Source organism: Adiantum capillus-veneris, chromosome 18 (assembly GCF_014529385.1).
Source record: "Adiantum capillus-veneris isolate H3 chromosome 18, ASM1452938v2, whole genome shotgun sequence".
In the NCBI taxonomy this organism is placed as follows: Eukaryota; Viridiplantae; Streptophyta; class Polypodiopsida; order Polypodiales; family Pteridaceae; genus Adiantum; species Adiantum capillus-veneris.
This window is the reverse complement of record NC_140948.1, coordinates 31,952,576-31,967,676: the sequence shown is the minus strand read 5'-3', so window position 1 is coordinate 31,967,676 and position 15,101 is coordinate 31,952,576. Positions and strand designations below refer to the sequence as shown.

General features: G+C 42.7%; 1 protein-coding gene across 1 annotated transcript in view; it reads left to right on the top strand.

The window, feature by feature from the left end:
* Positions 1–5,014: 5,014 nt before the first annotated feature.
* The window catches only part of LOC147435439 (initiation factor 4A-like protein), a 29,907-nt gene continuing 19,820 nt past the window's right edge, over positions 5,015–15,101 (top strand). The window contains exons 1-2 of the mRNA XM_086487957.1: positions 5,015–5,211; positions 5,280–5,417. Of these exons, the coding sequence (XP_086344083.1) occupies positions 5,158–5,211; positions 5,280–5,417 (192 nt within the window). The 5' untranslated portion in view covers positions 5,015–5,157. The remainder of the gene's footprint in view (positions 5,212–5,279; positions 5,418–15,101) is intronic.

Sequence of the window (15,101 nt, the reverse complement as noted above, 5' to 3'; positions counted from 1 at the left end):
TACAGAGCTCACCTAAGAATGACTTCTCATTTAGCTTAGGGCTCTTTTATAGTTTTGGGCTTCAAGCCCTTCAACTATGGGATAAAGTTTAGCCCTTTTAGCCTAAGCTTATACAATTTTGAACTCCTAAATGAATCCAAGGCCTTTTACAATGAATAGAAAATATTATACACAATAGCACATCCCTAGCTTGGTGCATAATCAGTGTAGCATGTGTTAGCCGTTGCTAACATTCCCTGACTGCCACGCCAAATGTAAGGAGGCATTGTAGCAACAGCCTAATCGCAACCCACACAAAATTATCAAGCCGTGGATTAGCAACTCGGCAAGCTCTTGGAGGCACAAGCGCCATAGGATGCATCAAAATAGAGGATTCAAGGGATCCTTCTACCCATCATAGAGAGAATCCATGGAAGGGGCTTCCTCTAATCAACCACACATTTCTACTTACTAATCACTTGCACACAATCATGTGATTGAATGTAACTTATCACATCAATCACCCTAATCACACAACTATACAAGCATGCAATTAACATACCTACTTTGCATTAGTGTGGCCATTCTGGTCCATCCCCTCAATGCGACACATATGCGCACATACTAACCACACACCTTATAGAGAGAGAGAAAGAGAAGGAAGGCATAGCCCTCACACACCATGGCCAATGGTGGATAGAAGAGATTGACTCAAAAACGAATTAGAGATCTAACATCACACTAATACAATCTCACTTCCCATAATCAAAACAAAGAAGACTAATGAGAAAGAAAGTTGATTATTGGAAATCAAGAGCTACATGGGCATGAAAAGCCCAAGTTGATTATTAGAAATCAAGAGCTACATGGGCATGAAAAGCCCATGAGCCTCATGACCATCCACTCTACAAAGAAGAGAGCTCACCCAAGAATAACTTCTCATTTAGCATAGGGCTTTTTTATAGTTTTGGAATTCAAGCCCTTCAAATATGGGATAAATTTGAGCCCTTTAGCCTTAGCTTATACGATGTGGAACTCCTAAATGAGCCCAAGGCCTTATACAATGAATAGGAAATATTGTGCACAATAGCACATCCCTAGCTTCGTGCATAATCAGTGTAGCATGTGTTAGCCGCTGCTAACACGGCTTTATTTAAAACTTTCACCCAATGATATAGTACCAACCTGTAAAATCCAATCTCATAGCTGACGCCCTTAGTCATAGGTTAGTCTGATGCTCTACCCTCTGACCTTCACTCTTACACGTTTGCTCACATTCAAACAATGTATCTTAATCATCTTTCTGTTGCTGAAACTCAATCTTTTGATGCTATGATTGATGCTTACAAAACAGATATGCATTTTTCACATGCCTGGATTAATTTGGTTGCCAATAATTACTTGCATGTCGGTGACTATTCTTTTGCAAATAGTTTTGTCATTTATCGTCAAAAGCTTTGTGTCACTGCACACTTTAGAGAACTCACTATTCACGAAATGCATGCACCAAAGTATATGGGTCACCGTGGTATTCAAAGCACTCTCTCTGCTTGCACTGACTATTTCTTTTGGCCTGACATGAAGCACAATGTCGCACAATTTGTCTCACACTGCATTGTTTGTCAATGTGATGGTAAAACTCATGGACTTCTTATGCCTCTGCCTATACCAAAAGGCCCTTGGGAAGAGATTTCCATGGATTTTATCACAGGTTTTCCACCCACCTCTTCGCACAATGATATGATATGAACTGTTGTAAAGAGGTATAGCAAGCAAGCATATTTTATTCCTTGTAAAAAGACTCTAACTTCACCTCAAGCTATAATTTTTTTTGAATCTCATTTTTTCTCACCATGGTTTTCCTAAACTTTTAATTTCTTATTGTGATGGTCGATTTTGCAATCATTTTTGGTCTGCATTGTGCACTAACCTAGGCTCCAAAATGGACTTCACATCTGCTTTTCACCCTGAAAGTAATGGCCAGACCAAGGCTATCCATAGTACTATCCTTGATCTCCTTAGATCCTACACAATAATAGACAACACAACAAATTGGGACCAATACCTTCCTCTCCTCCAATTTGCTTATAACAACACTCCCCACTCTGCCACACACAAAGCTTTGTTCGAGATTGTCTATGGTAAAAAGTTGCATGTCCCTGTGACCACCATCACTAGTAATGTTCATGTGGCCAACACCCTTGCACAAGATCATGTTCACATTTTGCACGAAGTCACCACAACTATCCAAAAAGCTCAAGCACGTTACACCGCACAAACAAACAAAAAGTGTAAGTTCATTGAGTTCACTTTAAATGATTATGTTTGGTTGCGTATTGAAAAGCGTCGTTTGAAGAACATTGAAAAGAACCCCAAGGTCAAGTTAGCCCCTAGATTTTATGGCCCCTTCAAGATCATTGACATCATTAACCCCAATGCATACAGGCTTGACATTCCACATCACTGACATATACACAACTCCTTCCATGTTAGTTTGCTGTGAAAATTTAAAGGTACCCCAACTATTGCACCTGTTTCTGAAGACCCACCCTTACTCGAAGACGATGAAGAATTATTACTTTCAGAATCAATTATTGATCATGATTTCACTACTACACGCATCGTACACAATATCACGGATACCTTGTTAAATATAAGAATCACTCTATTGAAGAATGCCAATGGCTTCCGGAAGCCACTTTAAGTCCCATGTACCAGCACTTGATTTCTGCATACCACATCACAATACTGCATTTAGTCCCGGACGAGGCACCATTAGGCAATGCATAGAGTCAAAATTTGGTGAAATGGTTTGGTTGTCAATGAATGGAATGGAATACAATGGATGGACTTGATTGGTACATTGGTTGGTTTTTATGCCATTGATTTCAAACACATGTTAGAGCTCCTATGCCTTCGATAGGTAAGTCTCTCCGTTTTGCAAGTGATATGGAAATTATTGTTGTTACCATTACCTATATGTGCATTAGAGTTCATACGCCTAGTGAGGCAAGACTCTCCGTTATCTTTACATGTGGAACTGCCCCACCACATATTACTTTGCTATTGCTATGAACAACTGAGGTCAGTTGCTTTTGTTACCCCAGGGTATGTTATGGAATGGATTCTGAGAAGATTGTCACTAACATTTTTGGTCATGTGTACGTGATGTAGCAGGTCAAGGTAGCTGACTCATGGGCACCTAGGTGGTTGACAGCAGATAGCAGTTGCTTTTGTTACCCCAAGGTATGTTATGGAATGGATTCTGAGAAGGTTGTCACTAACGTTTTTGGTCATGTGTACGTGATGTAGCAGGTCAAGGTAGCTGACTCATGGGTACCTAGGTGGTTGACAACAGATAGCAGGACATGGAATAATCCAAAAAGACTCAGGGTCCCCAAAGTGGAATGTAAATAGCCTTTTATTTATGAGCTGGCCCTTTTTCTGAATGAATATAAATACATGCCTAGAGAAAGCCATCTAACTCTAGGCATGGGGGGATGATTGCACCCAATGCGCTCTCTCTCTCTCTCTCTCTCTCTCTCTCTCTCTCTCTCTCTCTCTCTCCTCTTCTCTGGTGTGTGTGTGGGTGTGGCTGTGTGTGCTAATAAAAAGAGGAAAATGGTATAACCTTTCTATCACCCAAGTGTGGTAGATTGGTTATGCCATTTCCCTCTTGAATAACAGGTCTTGAGTTCAACTTCTCGTCGGCTAGATCTTTAAGGTCTCTCGGGATAGTTTCCTACGACGTTAAAACTCTCTCCTTCTTCTTCTTCTTCTTCTTCTTCTTCTTCTCTCTCTCTCTCTCTCTCTCTCTCTCTCTCTCTCTCTCTCTCTCTCTCTCTCTCCATGGTACCCTCGGTCTTGAGGGGTGTGTACGCAAGTATGAGGTGTATTCTTGTCATCACGATCTTTTGGTCTACAACACATACTACGTCCAAGAATCCCCCTGTGTGCACTGTGAATATATCACATCCAAAATTTTAAATACAACAAATTTTGGAACACATCATGTCCATAATCTAGCCAACAACAATGGATTATGCGCACATCATGGTGTTTATACATTGCGTTGGTTCCTTGCCTAATGCATGTGCCTTAAACTCTAATACACATGTTCAAACACTAATTACTTGAACAGTGACACACGGGTCCAAATCAAGTATAGGGAGCTCCAATTGCCATTCTCTATCGCTCACATGGCTCTCTTTGGTGGCTAAAGAATATTGCAAAAACTACCATTGAGCTCGAGATCTACCATTGTGGCCACCACCATGCATGTTGTGCCAATCTCCTTGGTGGAAACTCTGTCTCTGATGTCCTCTGACTGCATATAATGTATTCATTGCAATAGGTCTCATGTCAAAACTCGTCCGATAGATCTATGAGGTCTCTTACAATTACTCCTATGACATTAGACATTCTCTTCTTCTTGGGCAAGGCCATATCATTGCTTTACCTTTTTGGGCTAACTAAGATTCCAGAGTCATTTTATTACTTTGTTTTCATGGAGAAGAAAAACCTAGTGGGTAGTCATAAAAGTCCTTATATGCTCATTCAATAGCTTTGCAATCAAGTCACATTTTTGGCTTGCCTAGAGGGAAAGACCATAACATTATTGCTTACCTTTTTTGGCTTAACTAAAATATTAATTTTATTTTGTCATTATGAAAAATTATGCTACTGGTTAATGAAGAGGGATGTCATTGATATGATACACTAATTGATTGCACATTGAAAATATGTTGGTGTTTCGCCTGCCCAATGGCAAGGACAGTATTGCTTATACTTTCTCCTTAAGAAAAATGCTAATTTAAATTTTTTCCTTAAAAATCATGTCATTGGTAGATAAAGGAGATCTCATTGACCACAGAACCAAGCAAACTTGGAGAAAACAAACAAGTATGCTGTTTGGTAGAGAATGAGATGAGTAAAATCTATCACTTTGGTTTGAAAGAGCGTCTCAAGTATGTTTTGGTGAAATCTATCACTTTTGGTTTGAAGTTGTTGATTGGTAGAAAATGAGATGGGTGAAATCTATCACTTTTGGTTGTCTCTTGGCAGGCCTTGTGATTTGATCACCTTGCTTCTTTGCTTCTTTATGTTTGACAAAAGCAAAGGCTGCATGAGGTTGTCCATGCAGGAAATGTAAACCGCCGTATTGAAACGCAATACATTATGGAGACATTGAAGCAATACTACCTTGCTGTGGATCGTCAGCAGCTCAAAATGGTGCGTGTGTTTGTGTTCGACAAGAGGAGAGAAGGCCCTTTGCTAAACCCACGCTCGCATGCTTTCAGGGCACCCTTGTAGATTTGATGAAGGTATTAGGCAGAAAGCAAGGCCTGCCCTTGATTATGTGTTGCAGTTCCAGGGATTCTCTCGACGCGGTCTGCAGCCAATTCTCTTCTTTTCAACACGTGTCATTGAGCTGTCTGGTGAGTCATTCTACCATCCTTTCTGTATGTGGGTGTCTATGTGTGTGTGTGTGTGTGTGTGTGAGAGAGAGAGAGAGAGAGAGAGAGAGAGAGAGAGAGATGATATTATCGTCCTCAAAGGTTAAATATGACCCATGGGACCAAATGAAATGTGTCACATACTCTATGTTGACCATCTATGACTCAAATGTATTGGCCTAGGGACGTGACCGAGAGTGAGACGACTAGTGAATGAGCTAGTCAAGGCCGTCTAGTCACCAAGTGGAAACCAAAGCTAATAAAGTCCTACAAACTGATTCAAAGTTTATTGCAAAGCTTGTGATGAAGAAGGTCACTTAAGCTCATGACTCAAAACCAACAATGGATCAAAATGATGTAACCTGGGCAGCAAAACAGAGTTGAAATGTATGGAGTAGATTATCTACCTCCCTATTTTCAAGTTGCAAGCTAGGCAGGAGCTAGCACAAGCTATGGACCTCACGACCAACTTAAGTGGTGTCACGTTGAGAGCATTTGGACATATCATGATACTCAAGAGTGTCTTTACAACTCTTGGCTCTCAATGCTTGACTACTACGGATATGAGAGTGGCAATTGAAAGCTCACAATGTGGGTCGGAGAGAAACTTATGTAGGGAGTGATGGAGGTTGAAAATGTGAGGAAAGCAAGCTTGGATGTGATCAAAAGCTGGGTACTCAAGCTAGGCATGATGCTCGGTCTCTCCAACTTGCAAGGGGACAATGTGCATAAAGAGAGGGACTCTTCCCTAGTGCCCCCACGCCTTGTCTTATGCTGAAGGGAGTGGAAGCTAAGTCGGTTCTGGAGAATTGGAGGGTTCCGACGAACTAAGGGAACCAAATGTAAGTTTATCAAAGGATTCCAGAGAAAGGGGATCAATTGATAATATGTCTTAGGGTTCCGATGATTTAGACTAACGTGCCAATGGACAGGGGAAGCGAAAGACACTACCCACAGGTCCCTGGGCACAAGGAAAGAAAGGAAAAACGTAATCAGCTAGTAGAACAGAGAATTCCCCAAACCCAGGATAAGATTTTTGAAGCAGATCAGTATAATCTAAATTTGGATACTGCTTTTCCCAAGGAGCACAAGGCTCTCGAGAAGTCTCAAGCACGGCATCAGAAGGCAGCCGACAAGATTCCACACGACTTGCAGCTGAAGGAAGATGATTGGGTGCTTTTACGGTTTGAGAAGGCATACCTAAGCAAACGAAAAGGAAAGGAGCGGCTTTTTCCAAAGCTAAGATACTATGGCCCTTTCCAGATTAAAGAGAAGATCAATGATGTAACCTTTAGACTGAAGTTGCCAAAAACTTGGAAGATTCATAATGCTTTTCATGTGAGTTTCTTGAAAAATTTCAAGGGTGAGGTGCTAGTCAACAAGGAGCCTGAGGCACAACCTGAAATGGAAGAGAGTGAGGAGATTCTCGTTTTGGAACAGATACTGGCTCACCAAGAAAGAAAAGAGAAAGGTAAAGTGAACGGCGGTTCTTAGTTAAGAACCATCCGGCATTGAATGTGAAATGGATGGAGGAGGAGCCCCTAGCAGATACCCCTCAGATTTGGAACTTTACCTTGACGCTGTTGGGTCTAGCTTTGGCTATTGAATAAAGTCACTGATTTCCCTTTGGACTTCACGCCGTAGGGATACTGATGTGTTGACAGTATTCTACTAGATGACTTTATGAAAGAAGTACTTCGACATGGGAATTCCCGGAACTGATTCTGATTGATGAACACTCTAACATGTGATTGTGTTTGAGTGCAAGACTGAAAGACGAAATGACTGCAACATTTCGGTCTTGAGAATCTTTATAGACATGATCGCAATAAGAATTAGTTAATCCGACATAAGTGAGGTCCGAGATGGATCTAGATGCGATTGCTAAATACGTGAGGTCCGAGATGGATCTAGATGCGATTGCTAAATACGTTGCTGGAAGTCATGGTCTAAGATTTAGAATGAGTTTTTCTGTGATTGATTTTAATTGAATGTGATGTGAACGTTCAGTGACGTTCGTCTTTGTGCAAGTGCTGGATTTGTGTTGTCTAGTGCGTCGGTAGTTGGTGTCTATTGAACTGGTTTATGGCTTTTGTCTGTTTTTGCAGGCGTAATCGATGGCGATTACTATTCTTTCAAGAGGGGGGATGTCACAAACCGATGATGTGGCATGACACCCGCAGCAGAGACTATACGGACATGCCACAATTCGCGCTGACAGGCTATACGGACGGCCAAAATTTGCGTTGGCATGCTGACGTGGCAGACAGTACGGATTTCCACGTTTTGTGCTGACATGCCACGTGGCAGGCTGTACGGAATTCCATAATTTGTGCTGGCTACTTTTTGGCAGTTTTTGGGATCAGATGCTTTTGGGACAAGTTGCTTTTGAGTTCAACTGCTTTTGGGGCTCTACTTTTGGCATCCCTTGTAAATTTATAAGAGCACTTGGGCCTCACTCTGCAGTGTATCTGGACGCAGAGTTTGAGAGCAGAGGTACCTTGGGAACCAATCGACAGTTCATTAGAGAATTCCAAAGATTTAGATTGATGTGTCAATGGACAAGGGAGGCCAGGATAGCGACCAACAGGTCCTAGGGCACAAGAAACAGAACAAGAAGGTAAGCTACGTCCACCGATAATTTGGTCAAGGGCAAGATTTTCCGGCTCTCGATGCAAAGTGGACGGGGGAAGAGAACCTCGCAGATTCTCTTCAATTTTGAGTTGTACCTTTAAGGCTTTTGGTTTCTTAGCAGTGTCTATTCCTTAAGTGCACGTTGAATCAGCGGGCTGAACCCGATGCAGTACGTGTTGCACAAGATGGGAGCCACTCCACTCCCTTGTCACAAGTTTCCTGGATTGATTTCTCCTTGAGATTTTAGGTCTAACAGTATTTTACGGAATGACTTTATGAAAATATATACATTCAATTGGAAATATCCTAGATTGAACTGATTACATGTACTCTTTCATGGGTGTGTTGTTAGAGTAATGTAAAGGAAGATAAAATGTCTGCAATAACAGGCTTGGACACTCCAAGCCGGGAATCTACCATACCATAAATGAGATAACTGAAAGAACTGAACAAAGCTGAGAGAGAGACGACACAACATGGCGAAGTTCCACGTCGAGAGAGACTGGCTCCAAAGCTTGGCGCCCCTTTCGGTATTTCTTTATTATTAATGCTTCACAAAGTACAATGTCCGAGGGTCCTCTTCTTAACAGTGCTCCCAAGCTCATCTACCTGAGACTGAGGCCCTAGCACTCAATTTATAGGCCCTAGGCCTTCCAAAAGCAGTACACATGAAAAGCTTCAAGTCTAAAAGCATCTTGGCCCAAAAGCTAGCGCTACACGCAGCCATCGCAATTTGCGGAAATTTGTAAAAGTGCCACGTCATCAACGTAAATCGCGGAGGTCCGTACGGCCTGCCACGTCATCAGCGCAATTCACGGATGTCCGTACATCTGCCATGTCATCAGCCCTCCACACCACTTTTTAGCCTTGTGTCCCTTGGGCCCCATCGGACAGTTGGAACAACTTGTAAATTTGATGGCCTTTAATTTTAGGCCTCTTGGATAGGTTCTGCAAGTTGGTAAAACTTCTTCTGCATCTTTCAGTAGGGTTTTGGCCCCTTTTTGTCCGAAGTCCATCCTTTAGGTCATGCCACGTCATCACTTTGTGACATATGTCACAAACTGCTGACGTGTCAAAGCCCTAAAGAATGGAGCCAACTTATAGATGCCGGCCGAGGGGCCTAAACCCTAAGAAGAACAAGTAACAGAAGAAGAAGTCCTACCAACTTATGAGGACCCCGTCCGATGGGGCCCCAAGTGACATAAAGGATTAAAATTAAGCAGGACCCACACACACACAAAGAAAGACTTACGCCAAAAACTGATGGGGTGGGAGTTGTACGGGTAGTTTCCAGATTTTGCACTGACAATGCTAACCTGCAGATTTTCATAAAACGTGCTGACAGTGCTGATGTGGCAGTTGTACGGACTTCCGTGATTTACGTTGGCAGCTTTTTGGCATTGCTTTTGGACCAGAAGCTTTTGAGTTTGAAGGCTTTTCATGTAAAACTGCTTTTGGGGCCTAGGGCCTTTAACTATGAGGCCATGGGCTCATTCTCTGGCATGCTTCCTGGAGTAGGTGCAAAGTCTCGAGTACCGGCTTGTATTGTGTGGATGCAATATAAAGAAATATCGAAAGGGGTGCCAAGGTTTGGGGCCAATATTCTTTGGGGAGGAATTACACCACTCCATCTCGTGTGTTGTGTCTCTCTTTCAGTTCAGTTGTTATTGAAGTGCTAAAAGTCTGTTCAGTCTGTTCTTTTCTATTGGCACGTGGTGCCCGTCTTGTGACAGTGGTATCAAAGTATCAGGCATGTGAATTTTTGAAAGCATACCGGTCCTACCAAAGAGCAGATAGAGCAAACCAGCGCTTCCAAAAGTCTACTTGAATTTTACTTGAAGTATATTCGGGCCACTTCCCCCGGACTTATTAGCCACACTCCCACCCTTCATACATCGTGCATCGGGTGCGCTCCCGTCTTCACCGCTCATGTCTTACAGGGCATAAGCCATTAAGATCACTTGCAAGAGAAGGATCCAAGATTTGTTTCGAGTCACTGTTTTTCTCAAAAGCAGTGCCATGTAGATGTTGATCTCTATAGCTACCAAGCCGCACACTTCCAAGGGCTTGGCAAGCTTTCAAGAAAAATTCTGTCTGAACTTATATGCTTTCTGACATCTTCCTTCGAAGTGCAACTTTTGGCAGAGTGGGGTATCTTGAAATGCTTGCCATGGAAACCCTTGTAGATTATATTTTGAAATTTCTTGACATCTCTCAGTAAATGTCTCTTCTTGAGCTGATAACCTTGGAGGTCCAGTGTGACTGCTATGTCTTCGGACTAGCATCACCGCTAGAGGAACACTTTCTGTCCAAGAGCTAATGGACCATGCTGTGGTCGCCTACGACCTTATGTAAGGAATCTAACCCTAATTTTTGGTGTAGGTTTCAGGATGGAAAGCCAATCGACTTTTCGAGCTCGACTGACGTCGAGATTGTTTTTTAAGTTTGAGTTCTGTTTGAGAACTTGTTTGGTGATCCCGTTTGAAATTTGTTTGAAATGGATGGTATCTGTTTTCAACCTGTTTTGGTGCCGATTTGAATTGTTTGACTCTGGTTTTAATACTGGTTTCAATGATTGGTGATTTTACTCTCGGGTGGAGTAGTGAGAAATGATGTTTGAGAATGCTTGTTCATACTCATGGCCCGGACCCTTGTGGTTATTTGCGGGGGGAGTATTGAATGATTGAAAAGTGTTGTTTTTACTCATGGCCCGGACCCTTGTGGTTATTTACGGGGGAAGTATTAAGAAGTCTGAGCAGTGGTTACTCTCAGCACCTCCAAACGACGCAGGCTGCGGTCTCCGGGGTGTTTGGTTGTAAAAGGCCTCTATATCTCATAGCCCAGACCTTTTTAGGTTATTTGCGGGAGGAGTGATGAGGGAGTCGTTGAATATCTCCTGGCCCGGACCTTGTTAGGTTATGCGGGAGGAGTGTTCATCGACGGCTTTATGTTTCTATGTCTTGTAACATGCATATGTGAGAATTTGTGTTGCATTGTGATGTGCCAACCACTGAATATCCCTAATTGGATGAGATTGCCTGGGTATGTAATTTTAGTGCATCAAGACACCCGTGGAAGATTAGTGCAGTCTGGGTGTGATGGCTAATTTTACTACGCCGGAATATCAAGAGTTCCGATCTAGACGAAAGGAGAAGCCAACTCCTTGATCAAAAGAGTTGAAATGAGAAGCTTACTCCTTAACAAAAAGAGCAAACTGATTGTTCCTCGGAAATTTTTGAGCTAACTTGAGTTGTTTTGCAGATATGTTGTAATCGCGGACGATTACTCTCTTTCAAGAAGGGGAGATGTCACAAATTGCTGACGTGTCAAAGCCCTGAAGAATGGAGCCAACTTACAGATGCCGGTCGAGGTGTCTAAACCCTAAGAAGAACAAGTAACAGAAGAAGAAGTCCTACCAACTTATGAGGACTCCGTCCAATGGGGCCCCAAGTGACATAAAGAATCAAAATAAAGCAGGACCTACACACACACAAAGAAAGACTTGCGCCAAAAATTGATGACATGGCAGTTGTACGGGCAGTTTCTCGATTTTGCGTTGACAATGCTGATGTCAGGTGACACTTCCAACCATATGTGTCCGTGGACAAGCTATAGCATGATCAGGGTTCAGTTCAGTTAAGTCAGTCTAGATTAGAAGTGATCTGGCACTTTTTATGAGTCTATTTGTAGACCGTGCATGCCCAATCACTTAGCATAGATGCATATCCTCTGGTTGCACACAGCATGATCATCACTGTTCCCATCAGAATCCATCAGATTCCATCAAGGGAATTTTCCAGTGCATTTAGCCTATTTTACCTATTTTTGGCATTTTTCACTTATTAATCTAAGCGACTTTCCAACAAAAGTGATCTGGCAATTTTGCTAAGAAAATATATAAGCAAACCCAAGTTAGCACTAAATGGAAGAAGAGGCAGCAGGAGCACCTTGCTCAACAGGCAACTTCTCAGCAAAACCCAAGGAATTCTAGCGTTTTTGCTTCACAACAGCTTGGCTAGCGTTTTTGGACAAGACCACCGCAGATCAGCCAGCATTTTGCTCCTGCAGATCCCTGGCGACAAGACCACAGCAGATCAGCCTAGCGTTTTTGCATTTGCAGAATCACGGCAACAGAAACACCAATTTCAGCCCCTAGCGTTTTTTATTTGCAGCACCACCTCAACGTTTTTGCAGATCATCGCGACGGAAAGTCAAGTACCATCATCGTTTTCAGTTTTCAGCAATTAGACATCGCAGATGAAGTCCCGAACCTCGCAGATCTCACCTTCCCGCAGCAGTTCCTCGCCGCATAGTCAGTTTCCATAGGGTTTACAGTTTCAGCCCGGAAAACGCAGATTTCAGCATCTGTGTTTTCAGCGCCTCGTCATCGCCATCGACATCGTCACTGACATAGAGTCAGAATTCAGCAGATAGAAGATTTGCAGATTTCAGCCCATAGCGTTTTTGGACAGCAGTAGAAAGATTGCAGATATCAACCCTTAGGTAGACTTCGTCATCACCGTCGTCATCGTCGACATAGCCTAGACTTGCATCAGTCTCATGCATACCATTTGTACCAGATTGTGCAATCATAAGTGACCACTCTCGCCGACGAGAGTGGGGCCTTCGGAGGAGGGTTTTACGTCTCTGGTGTCGTATCTCTCTTCTCTCTCTATCTCTCAGTCTCATACACTTGCATGCACAGTGTCCGTTCACTTTGTTTGTGATCATAGCATTCTCTCATTAAGAACGGAAGGCTCTACCTTCCATAAGAACAAAAGGAACCTTGAGCACAGTTCGGAGCACTCATCTTGAGCAAAGCGCAAACAATCATTCCGCTGCACCTAACATTGGTATCAGAGCATTGGCAGTGTTTTGTATAACTCAAGGAAAGAACCACAAGAATCACAAGATTTTTTTTTGCTTGTTGAGGTGGCACGAACCCAAGTTCGCTTGGGCGTGTCGATTCCTAATCGTGTTTTGAAGAGTGACACGAATCCCAAGAAAGACGGCTTGGCTAGCCTCCCATTGTGCCTCTTTTCACTCATTAAGAGCGGATCGTGCAGTTAGCGGCCGGCCAATCGACGTGAGGTGGGAAAAAGCAACCTTGGTGTGAGCGCAAGGCCGCCAAGGGGTGCGCCCGCAGAAAGGAGTAGAACTCGGGTGAAGAGAAGATCCTTCTCAAACACGGTTTGCAAGCAAAAAAAAACCTCAAGAACCTCAAGACCCTCAAGAACCCAAGTTCCTCGTGAACTTAAGAACCAAGACCCTTAAGAACCCAAGTTCCTCGTGAACTTAAGAACCCAAGACCACAAGAACCCACGACTTCAGTGGATGGTCATCACTCGAAGCGGAATGGATACTTCGCTTGGAGGTGATGAGCATGAGAGAGGCGAAGAATTTTCCCCGCCAGGAGGTTTTTCCGACCCTCCCCCTTCCCCATCTACGACAAAGATTGCACTAACTCCTATGGAGGAGTTGAAGCAGTCGTTTATGGAAAGAAAGTTAGAATGCGAAGAAAGAAAAGTAGAAAGAGAAGCAGAAAGAAAGGCCTATGAAGAACGAAGGGCAGCCATAGATCGTGAATACAAAGAAGGAATGGTAGCCATAGAGCGTCAGTACGACTTGGAAGAAAAAGAAAGTCAAGCCAATTTTGATCGCGAGAACAAAGCAAGACAAGCAGAATTTGATCGCCAGAACAAAGCCATCAAAGAAAAGAGCGACCAACACATGAAAGAATTCTTGCGACTCTTTTCTCAAGTTCAGGCACAGATGCAAGAGATTTGGGGAAAGGAGACTCTCTCAGTCTCTTCTTCTCCCAAGCATGACACACATGATTTGAATGATAATGATTTGCATGATGACAAGTATGATGATGATTTGAATGCCAATGATTTGCATGATGATTTGAATGACAATGATTTGCATGATGATTTGGATGACAATGATAAGCATGATGATTTGCATGATCAAGATGTGATTTCTCACAAGCATGATGAGTTGCATGAAGATAATGTGATTGTTCACAAGGATGATGTGTTAGTTGATGCTTTTTCTAGCGAAGCTAACCTCGTTGCAAATTCGCGCAATCACGAAGAACCGATCTTGGCTCTCGAGCCTAGGTCCAAAGAACCCTCACAGGAAGTATTATGTGTTCGCATGATTGATACACACGCATTGTTCGAATGTTTCATTCGTGATCGTTTCCTGTATTTTAGTCAGCATCTTTATGTGATTCCTTTTCCTAGGCATGACATATTGTATTTGAGCACATTTCTCTCATGGATGAGCACGAATGTATGCGGATTTTTCATGAAAAGCTGAAAAGTATGTATGTAAGGAAGTCACATTCCATGTCTCGTCTTTGGCATGACAGTTTCCGAACGAGCACATGAAAGTATGAGCACCCAGCGTGGGCATTTCCATTGTGTTTTGCCACAGTTGATTGCTCTAGATTATAAGAGAAAGATTCGATCTCATTGTTTGCATGTGTTTGATGAACGGGTTGTCACTCCGTCTCTATGTTCATCTACATTGCATACACAGTTTTTAGTGAAGATAGGATTTTTTCCACTCACTTTACATAGAATGGGTATGTTCATGGTTTTGTGTTGGAAATGGTTTCAGGAATTTTCAGCCATGGAGATTCTTGAAGAAGAAGGAAGCATGACTCTCAACGAAGTTGAAGCATTGAAGGTGTTGCTAAATTGGCTTTATCTTACAGAAAAATAATTCTAAATGAATTATTGGATTTATAAGTGAGAGGCTTTTCTCGCTTGGAACACCAAGGAAAAATAATTCTAAATGAATTATTGGAATTTTAAGTGAGAGGGTTTTTCTCACTGGAGACATCCGAGTACAGAGTATTCCTAGTGCGTCATTCAAAGTAATGACGCGAGCACTGAGAACAGAAATATCTGTAAGGCCACCAGGAACAGGTACTTCTGACGCGTCACATCGGATCGGTGACAGGGAGCATCGGAAAGAAGTATCCGATCATCCGGGAACGGACATCTCTGATACGTCATAGGA